At 58.0% G+C, this 24,293-nt stretch overlaps 3 protein-coding genes across 5 annotated transcripts in view; 1 reads left to right on the top strand and 2 right to left on the bottom strand.

Moving 5' to 3' along the window:
• The window catches only part of PEBP4 (phosphatidylethanolamine binding protein 4), a 65,193-nt gene extending 57,293 nt beyond the window's left edge, over window positions 1–7,900 (bottom strand). The window contains exon 1 of the mRNA XM_025142908.3: window positions 7,804–7,900. The gene's annotated coding sequence lies outside the window, so the exon portion shown is untranslated. The remainder of the gene's footprint in view (window positions 1–7,803) is intronic.
• Window positions 1,025–16,175, top strand: RHOBTB2 (Rho-related BTB domain containing 2). Of its 3 annotated transcripts, none has more exons than XM_001232709.7 (11): window positions 1,025–1,081; window positions 3,877–3,954; window positions 10,625–10,826; window positions 12,044–12,147; window positions 12,225–12,410; window positions 12,670–13,694; window positions 14,226–14,344; window positions 14,561–14,711; window positions 14,797–14,885; window positions 15,036–15,141; window positions 15,229–16,175. In XM_001232709.7, the coding sequence occupies exons 2-11, from the start codon at window positions 3,896–3,898 to the stop codon at window positions 15,456–15,458; spliced, it is 2,271 nt and encodes a 756-aa protein (XP_001232710.3). In that variant the 5' UTR covers window positions 1,025–1,081; window positions 3,877–3,895; the 3' UTR covers window positions 15,459–16,175. The 3 variants fall into 3 exon arrangements, with proteins under 3 accessions (XP_001232710.3, XP_015152804.1, XP_015152805.1); XM_015297318.4 differs by lacking the exon at window positions 1,025–1,081 and adding an exon at window positions 3,638–3,723; XM_015297319.4 differs by lacking the exons at window positions 1,025–1,081; window positions 3,877–3,954 and adding an exon at window positions 7,614–7,872.
• A 661-nt stretch (window positions 16,176–16,836) lies between these two features.
• TNFRSF10B (tumor necrosis factor receptor superfamily, member 10b) lies at window positions 16,837–23,432 on the bottom strand. Its single transcript, NM_204115.3, is given in 10 exon segments — window positions 16,837–18,246; window positions 18,358–18,439; window positions 18,861–18,989; window positions 19,134–19,174; window positions 19,283–19,381; window positions 19,461–19,552; window positions 19,632–19,746; window positions 20,157–20,267; window positions 20,414–20,507; window positions 23,239–23,432. Coding segments are annotated over 10 exon segments (1,107 nt in total). The 5' UTR covers window positions 23,290–23,432; the 3' UTR covers window positions 16,837–17,953.
• Between the last annotated feature and the right edge of the window lie 861 nt (window positions 23,433–24,293).

Genomic DNA, 24,293 nt, shown 5'->3' with positions numbered 1-24,293 from the left:
AACCAACCCCAGAATAGCTGGGACACGAGCAAACCCTACAGATCTCACATTATCCAGCCCCACGCAGGGCTCAGTGACCCAGCAGCACTCCAAGAGTGCAAAACTCCATGCTGGGTCACCCCTATCCCCTCCTCCTGCCCCTCTGTGTGCCCCACACACACCTGCAGCCCGTCGCTCCATTAGCCCCCTGCTTTCCCATTGACTCACCAGCTGGTCTCACTGACTCAGCCCCGCTGGCTGTGGTCATTTCCCCGCTCCTGTGGTTCCCATTGACTCACCAACACTTCTCCCAAGCTCACCCTTTCCATTCCCATCCTGTCACCCTTGGGCATTTGTCACACCCCAGCCGGGTCCATGCCTCCCTTCTGCCCAGCGCTGCACCATCAACACCACCATCACCCCCATCCACACCCTTGGATTGGGGCACAAAGGCTGCAGGGAGAGCTCGGGGGGCAAAGGGTTGCCCACATCTCTCACTCTGAGCACCATCTGCTGTGCTGCCTTTGCAGAAATGGCATGCACTTTGCAGAAGGGGCATGCACTTTGCAGGAGGAGCATGCACTTTGCAGGAGGAGCATGCACTTTGCAGACATGGCGTGTACTTTGTGCAAAAAGAGCATGCACTTTGCAGGAATGGCACGTGCAGTGCAAAACTTCTGTCTACTCCATGTCTCCAACACATTCCTCCATGCATTTCTCCACCTGTGCTCTCCAACTCCAGCACAGAAGTTTAGGAATGAGGTCGAGCAACCACGAGAAGTGTTGGGGAATGGGAAAGTTTGCATTTTTCTCTCTGCTTTGCCTTACAGGGAGCCGTGCAAGCACAGGTCCTGGCGTGCACCGTGCACCGGCACACCCAGAGAGTGGAAAATTCCTGCCTGGTGCTGAGCACGGATTGTGGTCCAACAGGTTTGTTTTGAGCTCCGGCCCCTCCGGTTGTGTCAGTGCAGAAAAAAAACCTCATCCCTGGGGCATTCGTTGGGGTCACATGGGTGAGAGTATAAAAATGATCCCTATCGGGACGGGGCAGCTCGCTGCTGGGAGAGCCCGGGCACAGCCGCCAGCGCCCGGACACACACAGGTAACCGCTGTCCGTCTGTCTGCCCGTCTGTCTATCTGTCCACCCATCCGTCTGTCTGTCCACCCGTCCGTCTGTCTGTCCACCCGTCCGTCTCTCCGTCTGTCCACCCGTCCGTCTGCCTGTCCGTCCAAGCTTGGTTCCAATAGGGGCGATGAGTCTTGGCCAACCCAATGGGTGTTCTCCCGTTTCTTTGGGGATGGCACAGAGGGGTTGGAGATGGGTGGGTGGGCTGCGGGGGGGGGAAGAGGTGGTGGGTGGGTTTGGAGTCTCCCCGCTCTCCTGCATCCCTGCTGTGGGGCTCTGCGACCCCAGGAGTTTGCTGTGCTCCGCTTTGTAGCGCCTCTTTTCCCCATCCTACGGTCTCCATCTTCATCTCATGGTCTCCATCCCATGGTGTCCATCCCATGGTCTCCATTTTGTGGTCTCCATCTCATGGTCTCCATTTTATGGCCTCCACTTTTTGGTGTCCATCTCATGGTCTCCATTTTATGGTCTCCATCTCATGGTCTCCATTTTGTGGTCTCCATCTTATGGTGTCCATCTCATGGTCTCCATTTTATGGTCTCCATCCTATGGTTTCCATCTCATGGTCTCCATAAGAGGGTCTTCATCTTATGGCCTCCCTCTCATGGTCTCCATCCCATGGTCTCCATTTTATGGTTTCCATTTTGTGGTCTCCATTTTGTGGTCTCCATCTCATGGTCTCCATTTTATGGTCTCCATCTCATGGTCTCCATTTTGTGGTCTCCATTTTGTGGTCTCCATCTCATGGTCTCCATTTTATGGCCTCCACTTTTTGGTGTCCATCTCATGGTCTCCATTTTATGGTCTCCATTTTATGGTCTCCATTTTGTGGTCTCCATTTTATGGTGTCCATCTCATGGTCTCCATTTTATGGTCTCCATCCTATGGTTTCCATCTCATGGTCTCCATTTTATGGTCTCCATCTCATGGTCTCCATTTTGTGGTCTCCATCTCATGTTCTCCATTTTGTGGTCTCCATTTTATGGTCTCCATTTTGTGGTCTCCATTTTGTGGTCTCCATTTTATGGTCTCCATCTCATGGTCTCCATTTTGTGGTCTCCATCTTATGGTGTCCATCTCATGGTCTCTATAAGAGGGTCTTCATCTTATGGTCTCCATTTTATGGCCTCCATCTCATGGTGTCCATCACATGGTCTCCATTTTGTGGTCTCCATTTTATGGTCTCCATCTTATGGTCTCCATCTCATAGTCTCCATAAGAGGGTCTCCATCTTATGGTCTCCATCTCATGGTCTACATTTTATGGCCTTCATCCCATGGTCTCCATTTTATGGCCTCCATCCTATGTTCTCCATCTCATGGTTTCCACCTCACAGTCTCCATCTCATGGTTTCCTCCTCATGGTCTCCATCTCTACCGGAGACTGTTGCTTAGGAACAGGCTTCTTCCTTTCTGATTTTCTTCTATTTGTTTTTAATGTGTAAATGTGCAGCCCCCCGGGCCCTGAGCCGCGCTCCTAGGGGTGCGTTCGGGATGTAACCAACACATGTTGCTGCAGTGGAGTTGGGACGGGATATGGGATCCCAGTTCACCCCTTCTTGCTGGGTTTCACCCCCTGCAAACCTCAGCAACACCCCCAAATGCACCTCAAAAACGGACTCCCCGAGGCTGTTGGGGGGGGGTGTTTTGTTGGTGACTCGCTGGTTTATTTTGCACTGTGTGAGGAGGAATGGGAAGCAGAGAAGCCACAGGACGTGTTGTGAGAAGGGGAGCTTTCCCCAAATAGAAGCTCTTAACAGCTTCTGCACGAGGCGTCAGCGGCTCCTAATGCTGGGAGGGGGGCTGAGTGCTGCACAAAAAGCTGTGCCTATAAATACCCACAGATTTGAGGCAGTGGGAGGCAGCAGGACGGGGCACATCAACAATACCTCCCAGCTATGGGGTGCAAAATCCATGCAGCAGCACCTACAGCCATCAGGCAACGCCCCACCGCTATGGGGTGCAAAAATCCTGCAGCAGGACCTTGCATATTGCCTTGCTTTGCTTCCTGGTTGCAAAACATGCACCCGGAGAGCCCCACCAGCTCCGGGCTGGGGTGAAAGGGGAGGTTTGGGGGTTGCATAAGGCTTTCCCTGGAGGGCAGCAATCCTTCTGGGTTTAAATATGTATAAACCACGCGGCGAAGCCCTGAAATCCTGCAGCACTGTGGTGGGATGAGCTCCAACCCACGGGGTGTGGTGTGGCTGGGAGATGGGATCCAGATGGGCCGTACAGCCTGGACACGGGGGGTTAATTCCAGGGAACCCCCAGCTTGGCGGGACGGGGGATTCCATTTGCAGAAATGCTCTTTTTGCTCATTTTAGCCCTTTCCCCTGGCCAGCAAGGGGTGTGCACGGGGCTGGAGATCCTCGGAGCGTTCCCTTCGGGCAAGCAGAGCCCTATAGCCACAAGCTGCAGGGTTGGGGCTCTGCGAGCGGGGCTGATTCCAGCAGTGATTCCAATCTGGCAGCGCAGCGGCGTTTCCTGCTCCGTGTGCCAGGAGCAAAGCTCAGCCTCACCCCACCTCTGCCCTGGGGAGGCTCAGCCCTGCACTCCTTGGCCACAGCTCGGCTTTGCTCCGGGTGTTGGGATGTAGGGGCAGCAACAGAGATGTTTTGGGTGAGAGACCCCCTCCCTCCTCCCCGCAGCATCCCCCTCCTTGGCCGTAGCACTGTGCCACGGTTTCCAGCCTTGGGGTGGTGTGGGGGGGGGGGGGTGACAGCGTGCAGGAGGTGAATGGATTCACTCAGCCCACCTCTCCTCTCCTCGCAGGCGCTGCCCAGAGCACGAGATGGACCCCAAAGGGAAGGGCAGCCCCACGGTGACAATGACCGCGTTGGCACGCAGCCTGTAAGTACTGTGCAACCCCCCCTGCACCGCCGTGCTTTGCTCTTTGCTCCCGTGCAACGCGTGCCACTCTGCTGCAGGAGGGCAGAGCTGGGCTGGGTGCTGCCTGCAGCAAAGGGAAATGGTTGGGCCCTATTGCAGGGCGGTGCAAATCAGGGTGCTGATCCTCAGCCCTACAGAGCCCATAGGGTTGTAGGAGTGCTGATCTGCAGCCCTACAGAGCCCATAGGGTTGTAGGAGTGCTGATCTGCAGCCCTACAGAGCCCATAGGGTTACAGGCGTGCTGATCCCCAGTCCTACAGAGCCAATAGGGTTAGAGGGGTGCTGATCCCCAGCCCTTCAGAACCCATAGGGTTATAGGGGTGCTGATCCCCAGCCCCACAGAGCCCATAGGGTTGTAGGAGTGCTGATCTGCAGCCCTACAGAGCCCATAGGGATAGAGGGGTTCTGATCTGCAGCCCTACAGAGCCCATAGGGATAGAGGGGTGCTGATCCCCAGCCCTACAGAGCCAATAGGGTTATAGGGGTGCTGATCCCCAGCCCTTCAGAACCCATAGGGTTATAGGGGTACTGATCCCCAGCCCCACAGAGCCAATAGGGTTGCAGGAGTGCTGATCTGCAGCCCTACAGAGCCCATAGGGATAGAGGGGTTCTGATCTGCAGCCCTACAGAGCCCATAGGGTTATAAGGGTGCTGATCTCCAGCCCTACAGAGCCCATAGCGTTATAGGGGTGCTGATCCCCAGCCCTACAGAGCCCATAGGGTTGTAGGAGTGCTGATCTGCAGCCCTACAGAGCCCATAGGGTTATAGGGGTGCTGATCTGCAGCCCTACAGAGCCCATAGGGTTAGAGGGGTGCTGATCCCCAATCCTACAGAGCCCATAGGGTTATAAGGGTGCTGATCCCCAGCCCTACAGAGCCCATAGGGTTATAAGGGTGCTGATCCCCAGCCCTACAGAGCCCATGGGGTTATAGGAGCACTGATCTTTGACTGGGGAGCACCAGGACTATGTAGGGTTATAGCAGTGCTGATCCCCAGCCTTACAGATCCCATAGGGTCACAGGGGCACTGATCCCCCATTGGGGAGCACCAGGACTCTGTAGGGTTATAGCGGTGCTGATTCCCAGCCCTACAGAGCCCATAGGGTTATAGGGGAAGGCAGTGCTGGAGCAGCATCCGCACACATCCCAAACACCCAGAGGGGTTCTTCAGTCCCTTCTGGGAGAGGAAATAGGGGAAAGAAAGAGAAGTGGGGTCAGCCCTACTGCCTGTGGGGTCAGAGCAGTCCGCACGGGAGCAGCGGCGATGCCAGAGCAGATGGGATCAATTCAAGAGGCTTAAAAGGGAACAGCTTTAATTCCAGCTGGAGGGGGATGCAGAGGGAGGCGAGGTGGGCTCCTCCCCACACCCCACAGCTCCGGGACCTCTATGGGGTTCCATCCATGGGCCCCCCCAGCCCCGCTGGCCCCACTCGGCGCCTCCTGCCGAGGAGGAGGTTGGGAGCTCACGGCCGCCTGGAAGTCACAATTGTGCTTTTGTTTTTTGCACAGAACCTTATCGGGGGGGGGGGGGGGGGGGGGGGGGGGGGGGGGGGGGGGGGGGGAAGGGGGGGTGAAACGGGATGGGGAGGGGGGGGGGGGGGGATGGGGGGGGTCGTTCAGGAATTTCTGACCGTAACGCCGCCAGGAACTTTTTATGCCACAATTAAGCACCTGCAGCAGCAGAGCAAGCAAAGCCAAATCATGCGGCTGGCAGCCGGGCTGCACGCTTCCTTCCTCCCCCCCAACCCCCCCTCCAGCCCCCCCACCCCCCCCCCCGTGACCCACTCGAAAGACTCGAAAGGAGAAACGCTGCGGCTCCACAGATCCCATTACCGGGGACAAACCCACAGCGGTGGCTGCGAATGCCCCCCCAAAAACCCAAAGGGCACCCCCCCCCCATTCCCCAGATAAGAGATCCCATCTCCTGCTGTGAGTTGGGTGAGCGGGGGGTGAAGGTGGGCAGTGGGGTTTGGGTGCTGGTGATGTGACATCGGTGCCAACACTATGGGTGACCCCATACCTATGGGTGACCCCAACCCTATGTGTGACCCCCAACCCTACAGGTGGCCCCAATCCAGTGGGTGACCCCAACCCAATGGGTGACCCCAAACCTATGGGTGACCCCAACCCTATGTGTGACCCCCAACCCTACAGGTGGCCCCAACCCTATGGGTGACCCAACCCTATGGGTGACCCCAACCCTATGGGTGACCCCCAACCCTACAGGTGGCCCCAATCCTGTGGGTGACCCAACCCTATGGTTGACCGCAACCCTACAGGTGGCCCCAACCCAGTGGGTGACCCCAACCCAATGGGTAACCCCAATCCTGTGGGTGACCCCAACCCTACAGGTGGCCCCAACCCAATGGGTGACCCCACCCAGTGTGTGACCCCAGCCCTATGTGTGGCCACAATCCTAAGGGTGACCCCAACCCAGTGGGTGACCTCAACCCTACAGGTAGCCCCAACCAAATGGGTGACCCCAACCCAGTGGGTGACCCCAACCTAATGGGTAACCCCAAACCTACAGATGGTCCCAACCCTACAGGTGACCCCAACCCTAAGGGTGACCCCAACCCAGTGGGTGACCCCAACCCTACAGGCAGCCCCAACCCTACAGGTGACCCCAACCCTAAGGGTGACCCCAACCCAGTGGGTGACCCCAACCCTACAGGCAGCCCCAACGCAACGGGTGACCCCAGTCCAATGGGTGACCCCAACCCTATGGGTGACCCCACCCAGTGGGTGACCCCAACCCAACGGGTGACCCCAACCCTATGCAAAAGGAGTGGGGCCCCAAACAGATCGCGGTTCCGTGCAGGAAAAAGGGGATGAGGAGGAGAAGGGAGGGGGGGGGGGGGATGTGGGGGGAGGATGGAGAGCATCACATGATGCGGATATACGGGGTCAGAGCGCGGGGCCGGGCGCTCTCCCAGCAGCCACACTGCTGCTGTGATGACTGGGTTTATAGGGATTGGGGTGAGGAGGGGGAGTCCGTGGGGGGGGGGGGGGGGGAGGAGTTTGGGGGTGTGAAGGCGTCATTGCAGTGTTTATAGGGGGAAATGGGGGTGCGAGCCCCCCCCGGCTCTGCTCCCCCCACTGCTGGGAAGGGGTCACCTCTGTTATATTATTACCCCCTAGTTCTGTCCCTGCTGTGCAGTAAGGGGGGGGGGGGGGCAAGGTGGGGTCCCATGGAGGGGGGTTAGGGGCACGAGGGGGCCCTATGGAGGGGTTATTGGTGTGGGGGGGGCATAGAAGGAGGTTTAGGGGCACGACGGGGTGCCGTGGAGGGTCAGGGGCAGACGGGACCCCATAGAGTGGGGGTTTCAGACCCCTATGAAGGGGTGAGGGGTAGGATAGAGGATTTGGGGGGGTGGGGGTGTCTGTGCAGGGGTAGCATTCGGGGGCAGGTGGGCGTCCTATGGGGGTCACGGGGGCACACGGCTCTGCGCGGAGGTGGGGGGGGGGGGTGAGGGTCAGGATGGGACCCCACCCCCAGAAGCCCCCCCCGGCCCCCCTCCTCGGGGCTCGCTCTCAGCCAATGAGCGGCCGCGGGGGGGGGCGGGGGCGGGGCTTCTCGGGGCCGCTTGTTTTTTGTGAATGAGAGGCGGAGCGGCCCCGACTGCAGCGCGCGGCTCCGCGCAGCGCTCCGCGCATCGCCGCCGCTCCGCGCAAAGGGCTCCGCTCAAAGGGCTCCGCGCAGCGCTGCGGAACCGCGGATGCGGAGCTCGGAGCGGCCTCGGCGCCGCCATGGGCCTTAAAACGCGCAGCTCAGCTCAGGGCCGCGCAGCCCCGATCCGCGCAACTTACGCCGTGACCATGTCCGGGGGGGTGCGCCCGGCCCCGGCCCCTGGGAGCCGCCGCTTCGTCTGTGTTGGTGTAAGTACGGACCTCCCCATCCGCCTCCGCGCATCCTTCCGCGAGGGGGGGGGGAGCACAGCCAGGGCCCGGCCCTATTGCAGTGCCCCCTATCCGGCTGCTCCGCGTCCCCTCCCCGTCCCCTTTGCGATGCCCGACGAGCGGCCCCGGTGCTCCCTGCACCTTCGGCCCTATTGCGGTGCTTCCAGGCGGAGTCCTCTGCGCGCTCCCGGCCCTATAACAGCGCTCCGGGCCCGCTGCTCCCCGGCCCTATTGCGGTGCCCATCCGGATGCTTGGAGCACGCCCTGTTCCTATTGCAATGCCCCGCACCCGTTCCCCCTTTGCAATTCCTTGCATCCCCAACCTGGCTGCTCCGAGCAGCCCCGGCCTTATTGCAGTGTGCCGGGCCTGCTGCTCCCCGGCCCTATTGCAGTGGCCATCCGGATGCCGTGGCCCTATTGCAACGCCTCACACCCGTTGCCAATAATCCATCCCCTTTTGCAATGCCCCCTATCCCCTGATCCGTGTGCTCTGAGCATTCCTGGCCCTATTGCAATGCCCCAGTCCCAATGCTCTGAGCACCCCCAGCCCTATTGCAATGCCCCAGTGCTAATGCTTTGAGCATCCCCAGCCCTATTGCACTGCCCCCAGTCCTGATGCTCAGAGCACCCCCAGCCCTATTGCATTGCCCCAATCCCAATGCTCTGAGCACCCCCAGCCCTATTGCATTGCCCCAATCCCAATGCTCTGAGCACCCCCAGCCCTATTGCACTGCCCCAATCCCAATGCTCCGAGCATCCCCAGCCCTATTGCACTGCTCCAACCCCAATGCTCCGAGCACCTCCAGCCCTATTGCACTGCCCCAATCCCAATGCTCCGAGCACCCCCAGCCCTATTGCAGTTCCCCAATCCCAATGCTCCGAGCACCTCCAGCCCTATTGCACTGCCCCAATCCCAATGCTCTGAGCACCCCCAGTCCTATTGCAGTGCCCCCGCTCTGTTTTAGGGGCTCTCCTCCCCTCGCTGGGTGGGATGGAGGATTTTTTTGTTGCTAGGCAACGGCTCCTGGGGGTGATGGTGCAGTTGCCGTGGCAACCGCAGGTTGGGCAGCATGGAAAAAGCAGTTTGGGGTGTTTTGTTTTTTAGGAGGGGGTGTATTGGGGGCCCACGGTTTGGATATGGGGCAGATGGAGCATTGGGGAAGGAGTTTGCAGGGGGCAGCTCTGTGTGCTGGTGGCTGAATTTGGGAACCCCTATAAATAACTGCTGCAAAGCTCTGTGTGTTCTGACACCGCCCTGGGGACCTCCTGACCCTATAGAGCAAAGCTCTGCTCCAAGCGATCAAAATGGGAACAGATCTCCAGGAGGTATTGGGGCAGCAAGCAGCGTGCCCTGCATCCCACCCCCTTTTTTGCCATGCCCCCAGAGAGCATCCCAGCTCCCTAAAAGGAGGAAGGAATGGGGCTGATGGTGGCAAATGGGGCAGTTTTGCTTTGGGGTCGGCCCAGAGCCACCTGGGTGCGATGCTTTGGGTTCGTGCTGCATCCCTGCACAGCCAGGTGTGTGCAGGAGGGAGCTGCTCACATTGCAAAGTCCTTGCTGTGCTGCTCCGTTCGGAGCTCCCCGCGTGCAGCGCCGGTTGCCATCGTTACGGGGTATTTTTGCTCCAAGGTTTTGCGCTGGTGGTTTATTATAGCATCTCAGGAGGGGGTGATGGGGGGGGGGAGAGATGTGAGATGTGCTGCTTTGCAAAGTTCGAAGAAATGGGGATTTATTTTGTTCCCCCCCCCCCCCCCCCCCCCCCATCCATCAGTTCCCCCTGTGGGCATCTCCTTAATCCCAATCCATGTGCTCCAAACACCCCGAGCCCTATTGTCCATCCGGATGCATGGAGCACCCCTTGGCCCTATTGCAATGCCCTCAGTCCCAGTGATCCGGGGACCCCTGGCCCTATTGCAGTGCCCACAGTCCCAGTGCTCCCAATATCCTTGGCCCTATTGCAATGCTCATCCAGATGCTTAAAGCACTGCTTGGCCCTACTGCAGTGCCCCACACCCATCCCCAATACTCCTTCCCCTATTGCAGTGCCCCCACCCTCAGGCCCGGTGCTCCCCATCCCCATTGCAATGCCCATCCAGATGCATGGGGCACCCCTTGGCCCTATTGCAATGCCCCACACCCGTTCCCTGCTGCAAGGAGTTAATTCTTGCAGATCTGAGCTCTGAATGGTGCTGCTGCTGTGCACATGGGCCTGCAGGATGCGTGCGCTTTGCATTGGGCTCACAGCTCCGTGCTCCTCGGGGGAGGTTTCATGTTGCACCTGGCGCTGGGAGGAAATGCAATGAGCGCCTTTGCTGCTCTGGGTCAGAAGCAGGAGCAAACAGGGTGGGAAATTTGGGGGAGTTTGGTGCTGGGGGGGGGGTGTGTGTGTGCAGAGCTCACTGTGCAATAGAAGCAATAGGGGTTGGCGGTGCTGCTGTGCGTGCTCCCATCTGGAAGCTTCGCTTGCAAATGCTGGGAAGGGAGAAAGGGGAAATAAAGAAAAAAAAATAAAAAATAAAAGCCTCATCTCACATGAACAAGCATGAGAGAGGGAGAGGGAGGGAGGGAGGAGGGAGGGGAGGGCATGTGTCTGACGCGCGGCACAGCAACGCACGCAGCCACGAGGATATTAAATTTTAAAGGGGACGGGCTGGGATGTGTGCAGGGAGGAAGGAGGCAGCCGTGCTTGCTGGTGGCTGTGAGCATCCTCTCGTCTCTTCTTCCCCGCAGGTCCCAATTAATGGATTCTGACATGGATTATGAGAGGCCAAACGTAGAGACTATCAAGTGCGTCGTGGTCGGGGACAACGCGGTGGGCAAGACCCGGCTCATCTGCGCCCGCGCCTGCAACGCCACGCTCACCCAGTACCAGCTCCTCGCCACCCACGTGCCCACGGTGTGGGCCATCGACCAGTACCGCGTGTGCCAGGAGGTGAGGGACCGACCCCATAGGGATGGGGATGGAGATGGGGCTTCCCCGTGGCATTTACTCCTCTGTGTTCTGAGTTGGGTGGCAGTGGTCCCCTTGGTGGGGTTGTCCCCTGTGGTGGCAGTGGTCCCCCTGATGGGATGGTCAGGAGTTGAGGGATTGACCCCATGGGGATGGGGATGGGGATGGAGCTGGGGCTTCCCTGTGGGATTTACTCCTCTGTGTCCTGAGTTGGGTGGCAGTGGTCCCCTTGGTGGGGTTGTCCCCTTGGTGGCAGTGGTCCCCTTGATGGAATGGTCAGGAGTTGAGGGATTGACCCCATGGGGATGGAGCTGGGGCTTCCCTGTGGGATTTACTCCTCTGTGTTCTGAGTTGGGTGGCGGTGGTCTCGTTGGTGACAGTGGTCCCCTTGGTGGGGTTGTCCCTGTGGTGGAAGTGGTCCCCCTGATGGGATGGTCAGGAGTTGAGGGACCAACCCCATAGGGATGGGGATGGAGCTGGGGCTTCCCCGTGGGATTTACTCCTCTGTGTCCTGAGTTGGGTGGCGGTGGTCCCCTTGGTGGCAGTGGTCCCCTTGGTGGGGTTGTCCCCTTGGTGGCAGTGGTCCCCTTGATGGAATGGTCAGGAGTTGAGGGATCGACCCCACAGGGATGGGGATGGGGCTTCCCTGTGGGATTTACTCCTCTGTGTCCTGAGTTCGGTCACAGTGGTCCCCTTGGTGGGGTGATCCCCTTGGTGGGGTGGTCAGGAGATGAGGGACCAACCCCACAGGGATGGGGATGGAGTTGGGTCTTCCCTGTGGGATTTACTCCTCTGTGTCCTGAGCTCGGTGGCGGTGGTCCCCTTGGTGGGATGGTCATCTTGGTGGCAATGATCCCTTTGCTAGGATGGTAAGGAGGTGAAGGACCAGCCCCATAGAGATAGGGATGGAGCTGGGGCTTCCCCATGGGATTTATTCCTGCATGTCCTCCTCTTGGTGGCAGTGGTCCCCTTGGTGGGATGGTCATCTTGCTGACTATGGTCCCTTTGCTAGGATGGTAAGGAGGTGAGGGATCAGCTCTGTGGGGATGGGGATGGAGTCAGAGAAATAAGTTCCATGGGGAAGACCCATGTCATCCCCTTGGTGGCAATGGTCCCCTTGGTGGGACTGTCCCATTGGGAGGATCTGGGGACTTTCCTCGTGCAGAACTTTAGGATTCACAGTGTTTTCATTCCCCCAGGTGCTGGAGCGCTCGCGGGATGTGGTAGATGATGTTAGCGTGTCCTTACGGCTCTGGGACACCTTTGGAGACCACCACAAAGACCGGCGCTTTGCATATGGCAGGTAGGGAAGAGGAGAACCCCGTGCCGAGGTGGGAGGTTCCATTGCCCGGATGGATCTTGACCCTTTTCCCCTCTCAGATCCGACGTCGTGGTTTTGTGCTTCTCCATCGCCAACCCCAACTCCCTGCACCATGTGAAGACCATGTGGTACCCGGAGATCAAACACTTCTGTCCCCGTGCGCCCGTCATCCTGGTGGGCTGCCAGCTGGACCTGCGCTACGCCGACCTGGAGGCCGTCAACCGGGCACGGCGTCCCTTGGCCAGGTGGGAGACCTGTCCGTGCCCCCAAATCCTTTCTCCTTGCCACTCATGCAAAGAGGTCATGGAATCGTAGAGTTGTTTGAGTTGGAAGGGGCCGTCTGGTCCGACTCCCCTGCAGTGAACGGGGAAACCCACAGCTCAGTCAAGTGCTCAGAGCCCCGTCCGGCCTGACCTTGGGTGTCTCCAGGGATGGGTCATCTCTTCGTTGTCTTCTATATTATACGAGGTTTCTTCATCACCTTCATTATCTCCTCTTCTCCAGGCCAATCAAACCCAACGAGATACTTCCCCCGGAGAAGGGAAGGGAGGTGGCCAAAGAACTGGGGATCCCCTATTACGAGACGAGCGTGGTGGCCCAGTTTGGCATCAAGGACGTCTTCGACAACGCCATCCGTGCCGCCCTCATCTCCCGCCGTCACCTGCAGTTCTGGAAGTCCCACCTACGCAACGTGCAGCGGCCCCTCCTCCAAGCCCCCTTCCTGCCCCCCAGGCCCCCTCCGCCCATCATCGTGGTGCCAGATCCCCCGTCCAACAATGAGGAGCACCCGGCCCACCTCTTGGAGGACCCCCTGTGCGCGGACGTCATCCTGGTGCTGCAAGAGAAGATCAAAATCTACGCACACAAGATCTACCTCTCCACCTCCTCCTCCAAGTTTTACGACCTGTTCCTCATGGACCTGAGCGAGGAGGACCAGCAGAGCAGTGCAGGGCATGGGTTTGGGGTTGCCGTCACCGCAGCGGCTGAGAGGATGCTGCACCAAGAGGAGAGGCACCACGGACGGGATTTCCTCCTCCGGGCTGCGAGCTTTGATATCTGTGAAAGCACCGAGGAGGGCGGCTCCGGCCAGCGAAAACCGTGCCTTAGAGCCTCCACCAGTGATGGGATCCTACGGGGGAACCGCTACGAGAATGGGGAGCGTGGGTTGCGAAGGGGACGGGACCTCTCCTCTTGGAGCCGGGCGTTCATCAGCATCCAGGAGGAGATGGCGGAAGACCCGTTGACCTACAAATCCAAGCTGATGGTGGTGGTGAAGATGGATGCTTCCATCCAACCGGGCCCTTTCCGGGCAGTGCTGAAGTATTTGTACACGGGGGAGCTGGACGAGAAGGAGCGGGACCTCATGCACATCGCTCACATCGCGGAGCTGCTGGAGGTGTTCGACCTCCGCATGATGGTGGCCAACATCCTCAACAACGAGGCGTTCATGAACCAGGAGATCACCAAAGCCTTCCACGTCCGGAGGACGAACCGGGTGAAGGAATGCCTGGCCAAGGGGACTTTCTCGGGTACGACCCCGTCCCCATCTCTGTGCTCCACCTTCCTTGGGATTTTGGATGTGCTCACATACAGCCTTTGTGTTTCTGGGTTTTTCACCTTCAAGTGCCATCCCAGGCCTGAAAACACTATATTCTTCCTCTAGCTGGATTGGTGTCACATAGACAGATCAAGGTGGGCTGTGGGAGCCCTGGAAGAGCCCAGGGTAGAGCAGAGCAGGGATCACTTGTCCTTGGGAGGAGCAGGGAGGAGGATGGGGGCATGCTCTGCAGTGTGTGGGTGAGGCTTTTCTCCCCGAGTTTTGCCCTTTGCTTTCCATTACGTCACTATTCACCTTGGGAAGGCCCTCGGGCAGGGCAGCACGCGGTGCTGTGGATGACGTAGCCCTTCCCTGAGCTCCTCGGAGGATGCTGGTAAACAAACGTGTCCGTAGGGCAAAGTGCAGGGCCATGCATTCGTCCTTCTGCCCCCTTCCCTTTGGTGTCTTGTGGTGGGGATGGCTGAGCCCTGTGTGATGGGGCCGTCCCTCTGCTCGTTTGCAGATGTCACCTTCGTGCTGGATGACGGTGCTATCAGTGCCCACAAGCCCCTGCTCATCTCCAGCTGCGACTGGATGGCCGCGATGTTCGGCGGTCCCTTCGTGGAGAGCTCTACTAACGAGGTGAGGATACACTCAGGGAGGGTTTGGGACAGCCATGGGGTGACGATGGGAGTCATAGAAATGCTAAGGTTGGGAAAGACCTCTGTGATCATCAAGTCCGACTATCAACCCATCCCCACCGTGCCCATAGAATCATAGAGTCATAAAGGTTGGAAAAGGCCTCCAAGATCAAGTCCAACTGTTGACCCATCACCACCGTGGGTGTGACTCTTGCAGGTGGCACTTCCTTACACCAGCAAGAGCTGCATGCGGGCCGTGCTGGAGTATCTTTACACTGGGCAGTTCAGCTCCAGCCCTGACCTCGATGACATGAAGCTCATCATCTTGGCCAACCGCCTCTGCCTGCCCCACCTGGTGGCTCTTACCGGTGAGTTGGTGTCACCCAAAGCTTGGTGGCAGCTCTGTGGTCACCCCATCCCAACTGCCCCCCTAAGCCCCTGCATGTCCCACAGAGCAGTACACCGTCACCGGGCTCATGGAAGCTGCGCAGATGATGGTGGACATCGATGGGGACGTGCTCGTGTTCCTGGAGCTGGCACAGGTAGGTGGGATGAGGCCTTGGGATGGATGAGGTGGGGGTGACGCCGCCGTGGCAGAGAGGACAGCAGGATCTTGATGCCCATGGGGACTGGGGGCCTTGGGATGGATGAGGTCCCCGTGGTGGCTCTGACACGTGCTCCATCTCCCGCAGTTCCACTGCGCCTACCAGCTCGCCGACTGGTGCCTCCACCACATCTGCACCAACTACAACAACGTCTGCCGCAAGTTTCCCCGTGACATGAAGGCCATGTCGGGAGGTGAGCGCAGCCGTCGCGGGGGCGGAGGGGACGTGGGTGGGGAGGGGGGGACGCCCAGCACTGTGCTCACCCCCGATGTCCCTGCAGAGAACCAGGAGTACTTCGAGAAGCACCGCTGGCCGCCGGTGTGGTACCTGAAGGAGGAGGACCACTACCAGCGGGCGAAGAAGGAGCGGGAGAAGGAAGACTACCTCCACCTCAAACGGCAGCCCAAGAGGCGGTGGCTCTTCTGGAACTCCCCTTCCTCCTCTCCTTCATCGTCGGCAGCCACGGCCTCCTCCTCTTCCTCCTCCTCCTCCTCCTCGGCTGTGGTTTGAGAGCCCCGTCCTCGCCGTGGCTCCAGGAGATGAGGAGGAGGAAGGCCGCCCAGAGCCGGTTGGGTGCCACCAATGGGTGCCCCGAGGAGATGGAGGGAGTGCATCCCCACAGCGAGGGCTCTGCTGTCCCCATGCCAGCGCCGGGACTGGCACAAAGCAGCAGCAGAAGAGGTGACAGGAGCACGAGGGCTGTCTGGTTTTGTTTGCATTCATTCTTTCTTTCCAACATCAACCGCATGAGGATGAAGAAGAGAAGCATCCCTCTTCCACCTTCCAGTTGTAACCAGGAGCTGCAGGGTAGGGTTGGGTTTTGTGGGATGCCATCCTGCTGCCCCTTGGACTTGCAGTAGGGTGAGGAGGGAGCCTGGTCCCCAACGGACCAAGGAGAGGATCCTACTTGGCTGCAGGAGCCACGCACCGCGGCTCCATCCGCTTCCATAGAGGGCTGTCCCGGTTTGGGGAGCTGCTGGGAAAAGGAGCCCCTCTCCTCCACCTCTCCCCATGGAAAGTTTGGGCCTCGGCAGTGCAAGAGCCCAGAGTGCACACGTTTCACCAAAAAGAAATTTGAAGCAAAAAAAAAAAAAAAAATAGATATAGAAGACCACCAAAAAAGCCAAAAGAAACCACCAACCCCCACCCCCAGCACCCACCCCCACGCTCCCAGCCTGGGAGCCGAGCCTGGAAGGCTCCGTTGTAATAAATGCTATTTGAAAAGCCCAGCGTAGTCCCTGTGTGTTTGGGAGGAGTGGAGAAGCACTGCAAGGATGCAGCCCTTAAAAACCCGAATCCTGTGGGAGTGATGCTCCTGGGTGATGCTCCGGCTCTGTGTCACCGCTCTTTTTGGATGCTGAGCCGTGGACGTGGGAGCAGAGGTGCAGATGCAGCAGGTGCAATGCTTTGCAGCAGGTAGGATGAGGTTTTGTTCCCTTTGGCAAGCATTCCCACCGTGCATGTCCTGCAGGAGCTGCCCCTGCTGGGTTTGCATGCAGAGCAGAGCACCGGGCTGCTGCCCCCCTCCCCATGCTGGCAGCTCCTGCTTTGAGTGCTTGCAATGAGAAACGCCCTGCATGTGATGTGATCCAGCAGGATGGCTGGGGGCAGCTCTGGGGTTTTTGCAAGCACCGCATGGATTTGCAACGCAGCTCCAGCAGCACGCAGCCTCTGTTTGCACAAGGGACCGAGCTTGCAGCCTCCTGCTTCTACAGGCAGCTAAAGAGCATGGGACCCGTGGCCAAAGCAGCAGAAGTTTGCTGCTGAGGGACCTGCAGCAGCATTGCTGGTGGGGATGCAGAGCTCTGCAATATCCAGGGCATGCAAAGCTGAAACGGAGCAATGGCAAAGCAATGGCAAAGCAAAGGGGAAAAGGGAGGAGGAATCAGGATTGTTGTTTTTAAGTTTATTCTTCATAAAGACACATGTAAAAAAAAAAAAAACTGGATAAAACTAACTGGCTGGGCCAGAGCTCTGTATAAAAACACACCGTCACGCATAGTACAAAAAGAAAAAATTAAAAAAAAAAAAAAAAACAGCTATTTTTATATTATATTTTAAGTTAATGCAATGTACGTGTTTACAATTAATAAATACATAAATACAAAAGTTCTGCTGGTATTTGGCACAGGGGTGGAGAGGACGGAGAGGGGTGCAGAGGGGCTCCCCACAACCCTGCGCCCGCACAGGGGGAGCTCCCGGGGTTGGACTGCAGCACCATCACCCAGCCAAGGCGTGCAGGAGGGCTGCAACACCTCATCCCTGAGCTGTGTGCTGTCCCTGGAGGTGGAGGAGCCCTGGCAATGGGAATGAACCGACCCAGCCTCCACCAGCCCTATTAGGGCAGCCTCGGCGCCGATGGATCGCGCCCGCATCGCCTACAGTCGTACAATGGTGGGCTTGGGTTGGAAGGGACCTTGGAGATCACCAACCCCACTGCTATACTCTTGTGTCTACTCCTAAGGGCAAGCAGAACTAGCTACGAATGCAACTCTAAATAGACTGTAGGGGGTAACCCAGGAGTCCCAGAGATGCTCGCCCACCAGGCATGCAGTGCTAAGCATGACGGTGCGCTCGGAGATGTTCTACAAGCAGAAATATCACTAAAAAAAAGTAATAAAAAGCTTCAAAACGTGGATCCAGTTCGAACCAGTGAGTGCCTGCACCAAGCAAAGGTGCAGCTCTGCACCGAGGTCTGTATGAAATCAGTGCTTGCAAATCAGATGATCTCAAAGGCAGTTTGGAAGACCTTTTGGCTCATTGCGTTGGCCAGATGAAATCAAGGCACTCGCTTGGCTTCCATAAGGCAGCACCAACGCTGAGTGTGGCAGAGAAGACCCCAATTGCTTCCCAATGGGATCCACTCCTCCAGGCTCAGCTGAACTGTGCGATGGCTCAGGGAGAAAGGAGCCACGAGAGCACTGTCACAGAGATCAAGATAAGGGTTCTCAAAGGAATTCACATCTTCAGCTCCAGCCGGGGAGACGCGGGGCTGGCCGTGCCCCTCAGCTCACCTCGTACTGGAAATAGCCCTTGCTAATGAGTTCGGATGCAATTATGTCTGCCACGCCGCTGAGGCCGATGCGGGGCAGGGTCTCCAGCAGCGTATTCACAGAGGCTTTGCTGCCCTGTTGGTTGAGCCACGTGTTGAGCATCTGATAGAACGGCTCACATGAGACCCTGTCGTGCTGCTCTGCCAGATAAAGGTCGTTTTCCTGCAGGTCGAGGGCTCGGCCAAATCTCTTCCATTCCGGGAAGGGCACATAGTCGACAAAGGTGTTGAAAGAGCGATGCAAAACTGGAATGAGAAGGGAGAAGCTCAGGGAACGTGGATATCTGGGCTGGAAGAGCTTTCTCGGAGCCCTCAGGCTCAGCCCATCCCTGCTCGCCAGCACATCCCAACACTTACGGGCTATGGGGTTCTCTCCTAGCACTGGAACCAGCTTCCTCTGGGTTTCCACTTTGGGATCTGGGGTTCTTCGTTCCGTCCCCTGAAAAAGGAACGTATTACAGCACCCAGAGAGCTCTGGCATGAGCTCTATCCCCCCACCCTGCTAACAGTGGGGTCAGGGAACACCTCTGGGCATTGCTAAGGCAGGAGATTGCTACACAGCCCTGGGATACTCCCCAGTGGGGGTGATGGGTTCCTAACACTGGGGTCACAGTACATCCTGGGTGCTGGGCAGGGAGAGGTTTGCTCAGTACTGAGTGTAGAACGAAGGAGATTATGGGCATAGAACATCTCCATGCCCATCTTCCATCTCCGTGCCCATCTCCACCTCCGTGCCCGTCTTCATCTCCATGCAGACACCTTGGTTCAGCTCTGGAAGCCCTTGAGTTCATCGGTTCAAGGCAGAGGAAAGCAGCAGAGCTCAGCCATGCAAGGAGGAGCAGAGGGGCACGGTGCCATACCTCCATCTCCACACCATGGGGAACCTCTGAGCCCTGCGCTGTGAAAAGCAGCTCCTGCTGCTGCTGGTTCTGGTAGATCTGCTCATTGCATCTGTTGTCCTGAATCCCCAGCCGCTGCAACAGTCTGTTCTGCTGGGAGACAAACGCAGAGCAGCCAAGCTGAAGCCCCCCATCCCGGCAGTGGGGGCTGCAGGAAAACCTCCCCCCCTTCTCCCTTCCCATGAGCTGCAAGCAAAGCGGGGAGCAAGAGGAGCAAAGCCCAGCACAACTCACCACCACGGCGCTGGGCTTCCAGCTCAGCTCTCCATCATCCCCTGCAAGAAAAAGCAGTGCTGTCACCCTTCTTCCCCATGGAACGTCCCCTTCCTGCCCACACCCTGGGGGGTGAGGACCCCATGTCTATGGCCCATGAGCCCCCTCACCTGCACCGTGGTGTCTGGAGGAGCACCTCTTCCAGAACACCAGCACGAGCCCCAGGATCACAGCCAGCAGCACAGTGAAGGTGATGATGATCCATAAAGCTGACAACATGGGGGTGTGGGGAGCTGCTGCCTCAACAGCAGCCCCCAGACCTCATCCTTCACCCCGTCCCAAACTTACTGGAGGAGCTGGAGGAGATTTCCAAGGGTGGACCGCACAGCAGGTCGCTGTGTTGCGTGCACGGAGCTAACCTCACTTGTCCTTTGGGGCACCTGGAATGGGGGATACGGGGCAGGTTCAGCAGCTGGGGATCCCCACAGCAGCCCAAGAGCTCCCCAGCTTCCAACTCACTCGGTCTGGCACTTTTGGCACATCTCACAGGGGTGGTCAGGTAAGCAGAAGGTGCCGTTCTTGCAAGCGCACTGCGTGTTCCTGGTGGGGATGCAGGGACTCACCTCCACCTGGTCTGTGGACAAGAAGCAACACAGCTCTGCTCGGGCTCTCCCACCCGCTCCCCAATGCAGCCAACAACCCACAAGCCCAGGGAAGTCCAGCTTGCTCCCCAGGGTGGAGTTTTACCTTGCCCACATGCCAAAGCAATGATTGCATTAAAGCTCCCACAGCAGCCTGCAAGCACCGCCATGCACCCAAACCCTCCCAGTCCTTGCTGGAGGACTCACATCCCAGCTTTGCACAGGGGATGCTGTGCTGCGTGGAGATGCAGACCTGGAAGCATCCACTGTGCCAGCTCAGGATGCAGCCTGCTCCCTCCATCCCAAGCACACCCAGCATGAGCTGCTCCTTGGGGTTGCTGCAGATGTCCTCACCCCTTATGCAGAAGCTTTGATAGCAACCCTCCCTCACACCAGCTCATACCTTCCCTACACGTCCGGCAGCCCAGGCACTTGGGAAAGTCATTTGGATACTCGGTGTACTCGTCTTTCTTACATGGGAGGCACTAGATGGAGTCATTTGCCTCATAGGTGCCTGCAAGAAGGGGTGGAATGGAAAGAAGTATGAGTTCATGCACCACATTGGAGACACGGTGCTGCCGAGACGTGGAGACGTCTTTGCAGCAAGAGCTGATTGTGCTGTCACTGAGTTGCACGGAGTGATGCTTGTGACTGCCTTACCCATAGGACACTTCCTTCTGTAGAGGTCTGGCTTCTGGAGGTCTGACCTGTCTGCCCTCTTCTTCACTGCTGCAGCAGATCCCAACTGAACCTCCTGTTCAAAACGTGGGAAAAATAGGTTAGAAACACCCCAAATCCTTGGTGCAAAGGAGAAGCATCACACCAGGACAGCCCGCAGCTGCTGGACACCATTACGCCTGCTTTCCTTCCCCATTTCTGAGCACGTGGACCAACAGAAGGAAGAGAGCAGCACGGTGCTGTGCAGGGAATGATGAAGAGGAGCAAGGGAGGCGCTGGGGAGGAAGGCTGAGCTGCTCCCACCATTTCCACACCATTGGGACACCAGGACAGGGCACAGGGATGCGTGGGCAACGGCAGCCAGGCAGAGGCACCATAGCCACGTTGTGCCCTTCCCATAGCCTGCACATATTTCTTCCCTGAGTCATAAATGCTGTACAGTACCTCCAAGGCACTGCAGGAGCAGATATTGCCCCCCCCCCCCCCCTCCCCTTTCCTCTTCATCACTTCCCACAAGGAAGGGTGTGGGCGCTGAGCACAGGGACTGACAAAGCAAACAATGGCACAAGGAGGGGACACTGTCCTAATGGAGTACAGAGCCCTGCGTTCACCACCAGCATTACTTCGAGGATGCACTCCTGGAGCCCTCCACCTCCTCTGCATTGGGGCAGGAAGGGAGAAGAGAACGGAGAGCAGCTCAGGTCCAGCTCACACCGCCAGCCTGAGCTGCTCGGGTGTTTACAAAGGACAAAAAGCCTTTTTCTGTCTAACACAAACCCTTCGCCTTCCACCACTTCTGCAGTTTTAGGGCTTCACCAAACGGAGACGCGGTGGTTTTCATGGATGAAGAATGCACTGCCTGTCCTCACAGGGAAAAAATGCTCCTTCTCCATTCAAACCCTGCAAAGTTGATCTCACCAACAACACAACCCCGCCTGCCGTTTGGAAGGGCCCCTCGGGTGTGGGATTTCATCACTATCACAAAACAGAACTGTGCACGATAAGGTTACCCGCCTTCCCAGCCTGTATGGCAGCCCTGCAAAGCACCCGGGGCCAGAACCCACATGGGAAGGAAACGACCCCAGCACTGAGCTGGGGTGGAGGAACTGCCAGGCAGAGGAATCCAATATCCTCATCCACTCAAAGCCACCGCAGCCAAACTCTGCGAATTTCCCTTCTTTTCTGTCTTTTTCACCCAAGGGAGGAATCGGACCGTCGCAGCACCGATCCCATATAGACCCCCTGCAGTGTCCATACAGCATTAACACAACGCCGGCGCTCCGTTTTGGGGAGAGAGGCTGAGCCCTGCCCCATTTCCAGCCACACCAAAAGGGGTTTTTCCCACCGCAGTTGGAGTTTGAGCTCTGGCAGATCCAGAGCCATTGCTCCTCGTGTGCTGGTGGCCCAGCTCCAGGTATGATGCAAGGGGCAGCGGTGACCAAAGGAAGGAACCATGGCACGGCATCGGGCGACAGTCATGTGCAGCACCGAGTTAAACAGCCAAATAAACGGCTGTTCTGAACACCTCCTTTAGGTGATGGCATCAGCGAGGCTTTGGGATGCTGGGAAACACCACCCCACTCACTGAATTCCTATAAACTGCACGTGGAAGGAACCGGGCGAGAAGCTGATGCTCTTTTAGGGTTGGATGGTGGGCACCCCACCAGGGTCTGAGTGCCTCTGTGATGGTACAAATCACAGCCCAGCTCCCCCAGCCTCGGGGATGCATTTCTGTGGAGCCAGGTGAGGTGAGGCTGTAGGTATGTCATAGTTTGGGCACCATTCATCCATGCAGGAATCCAACCCACGCGTGGTGGAGTTTCCACCCCAAATGGCACCGGCGCTGAGGTTTGGGCCCCCTTTATACGGGCTGATGTGACGCATTCCCACACTGCACCTCCAGACCCCAACGCTGCCGAATGTTCTCGATGCTCACAGTGATGTCACACCGACGACAAAATGGCTCGCAAGCAAAAAGTGGGGAATTCCCTCCCGACGAGGCAGTGCCATAGGAATCCATCCCCCACATGGCGAGGCTTCTTGTCCCCGAGCCCCACGCGCACGTGGCCACCGCCCCACAGGGCCGATCCCCCTCTGTGCCCCACAGCCTCAGCCCCACGCAACCCCTGTCCCCTACAAACCCACCCAGGTGAGCCCACTGCTCCCATCTCACGGGCCAGCTGAGCCCACATAGCCCCAGCATTCCCTACAGCCTCCAGGCCAGCTAGGCGGCCCTATAGCCTCGCCACCCCCTGTATGGGGGCCAAGTGAACCCCCACAGCCCCTGGGATCACAGGAGCCCTGCAGAACCCCTAAACCAGGGGAGCCCCCCGTAGCCCCTGCCCCTTCCATAGCCCCTTTATCCAGGGAGCCCCACTGTGCCCTCAGACCCCCCCATAGCGTCCAATCTGGGTGAGCCCCTACTTCTGGACTCCCCCCTGTCCACAAGTCCCCACTAAAGAAGAACTCCAATCCCCCGCGCTCCCCCCCATCACCCCCACTCCACGTGATCCCCTACGCCCCCCATTCCCACAGACTCCCACCTATCCCAACCCACTCCCCCGTATTCCCATCCCCCCAAAAACACCCCCCCAATTGCCTCCCACCCCGCTACTTCCCATACAAAAGCCATCCCCATCCCCACCGCTCCATACCCCCTCGACGGCGCGGCAAGCCCGGGCATGCCGCGGCGACATCGGGCAGCACCTCCGGGAATCCCGAGACCCCAAAACATCCCCTCGGTGTCCCCGCGTGCCCCCCAGGTACCCCTATCCCCCCTCTCAGCCCCCCCATACCCATCCACGCACCGCGAAGAGCAGCAGTAGAACGGGGCACAACCGGAGCGCAGCTGAGCGCATCGTGCGCGGAGCGGAGCGCGCTGCGCCCGGGCTGAGATCCGGATTCGGACCGAGTTAGGAACGGGTTTGGTCCAAAATGGGACCCGGCCCGAACACGACGTGAACTCCACGAGCTGACAGCTTCGCTGAGTGGAGCGATGTGTGGTGCAATGTGAGCAAGCAGAGCGCTCCGGTGCCGAGGTGACGTAGCGAGGAGGAGGAGGAGCGCTGGCCGCGAACTCCGGGCACTGCCACAAACACACCGAGAAACCGCAGCAGGTTTCGCTGCAAAATCACTATCAGAGGGAAAGCTGAGCCCTGGCTCACGTTTCACGCGCTTTTATTATTGATTTGTTAGCGTTTTATGCATGTATATGCATATGCATATGACATGCATATGAAAATATGCATGTATATGCATATGCATATATGTATATGCATATGCATATGCCCAAACTTCAGTTCTTGAAGCTCTCGGGAGAGGTGGGGGGCTTTGCTCAGCGCCCCCCCCCCCCACCGTTGTGGGGTTGTAGGGAGAGCAGCGCGGTGCAGAACGATCCCATCACCGCCACTGAGCCGGAAAGCGGGGAATTCCGGATCGTTTTGGGGAGAAAAACTCAGGGAAGGGAAAAAAAAAAACCAAAAAACAAAAAACAACCCCAAACAAACAGGAAAACCTTCGGACTTTCTGCTGTTACACAACGAGACTCTCTGTACGGGGGGTTATGTGGATGGGGTGGAAGAAAAACGACCCCAAAAGCGAAGCAGAGAAATGCAGTCCCTTCGTTAATCTTTCTCCAACCTTGAACTCTGGGCTGATATAACTCACACCGAGCGCCCTGCTTGCAAGAATTCCGCTCCTGTGCTCCCTCCCTAGAGATGACTCACCTCTAAATAACCCTGAGGCTAGTTAAATAACCCTTCAGTGGCCGATCCTTTTTAAGCATTGTGAGAGCAGAGGCAGAAGGCTCAGGGTAGCAATAAACCCGCTTGGTGCATTGGGAACCAGTGGGGAATGGGGCACG

The sequence above is a fragment of the Gallus gallus genome, chromosome 22 (genome assembly GCF_016699485.2).
Source record: "Gallus gallus isolate bGalGal1 chromosome 22, bGalGal1.mat.broiler.GRCg7b, whole genome shotgun sequence".
Taxonomy (NCBI): Eukaryota; Metazoa; Chordata; class Aves; order Galliformes; family Phasianidae; genus Gallus; species Gallus gallus.
Note: the sequence above shows the minus strand (reverse complement) of the source record. Positions and strands in the feature narration are given on the sequence as shown.

What these genes read in the sequence shown, in the direction of transcription:
- RHOBTB2 (XM_001232709.7), top strand. Translation starts at nt 3,896, where the DNA reads ATGGACCCCAAAGGGAAGGGCAGCCCCACGGTGACAATGACCGCGTTG. An exon ending in AGTACCGCGTGTGCCAGGAG is followed by an intron (nt 10,827 to 12,043) that starts GTGAGGGACCGA and finishes TCATTCCCCCAG; the next exon opens with GTGCTGGAGCGCTCGCGGGA. An exon ending in TGGAGAGCTCTACTAACGAG is followed by an intron (nt 14,345 to 14,560) that starts GTGAGGATACAC and finishes TGACTCTTGCAG; the next exon opens with GTGGCACTTCCTTACACCAG.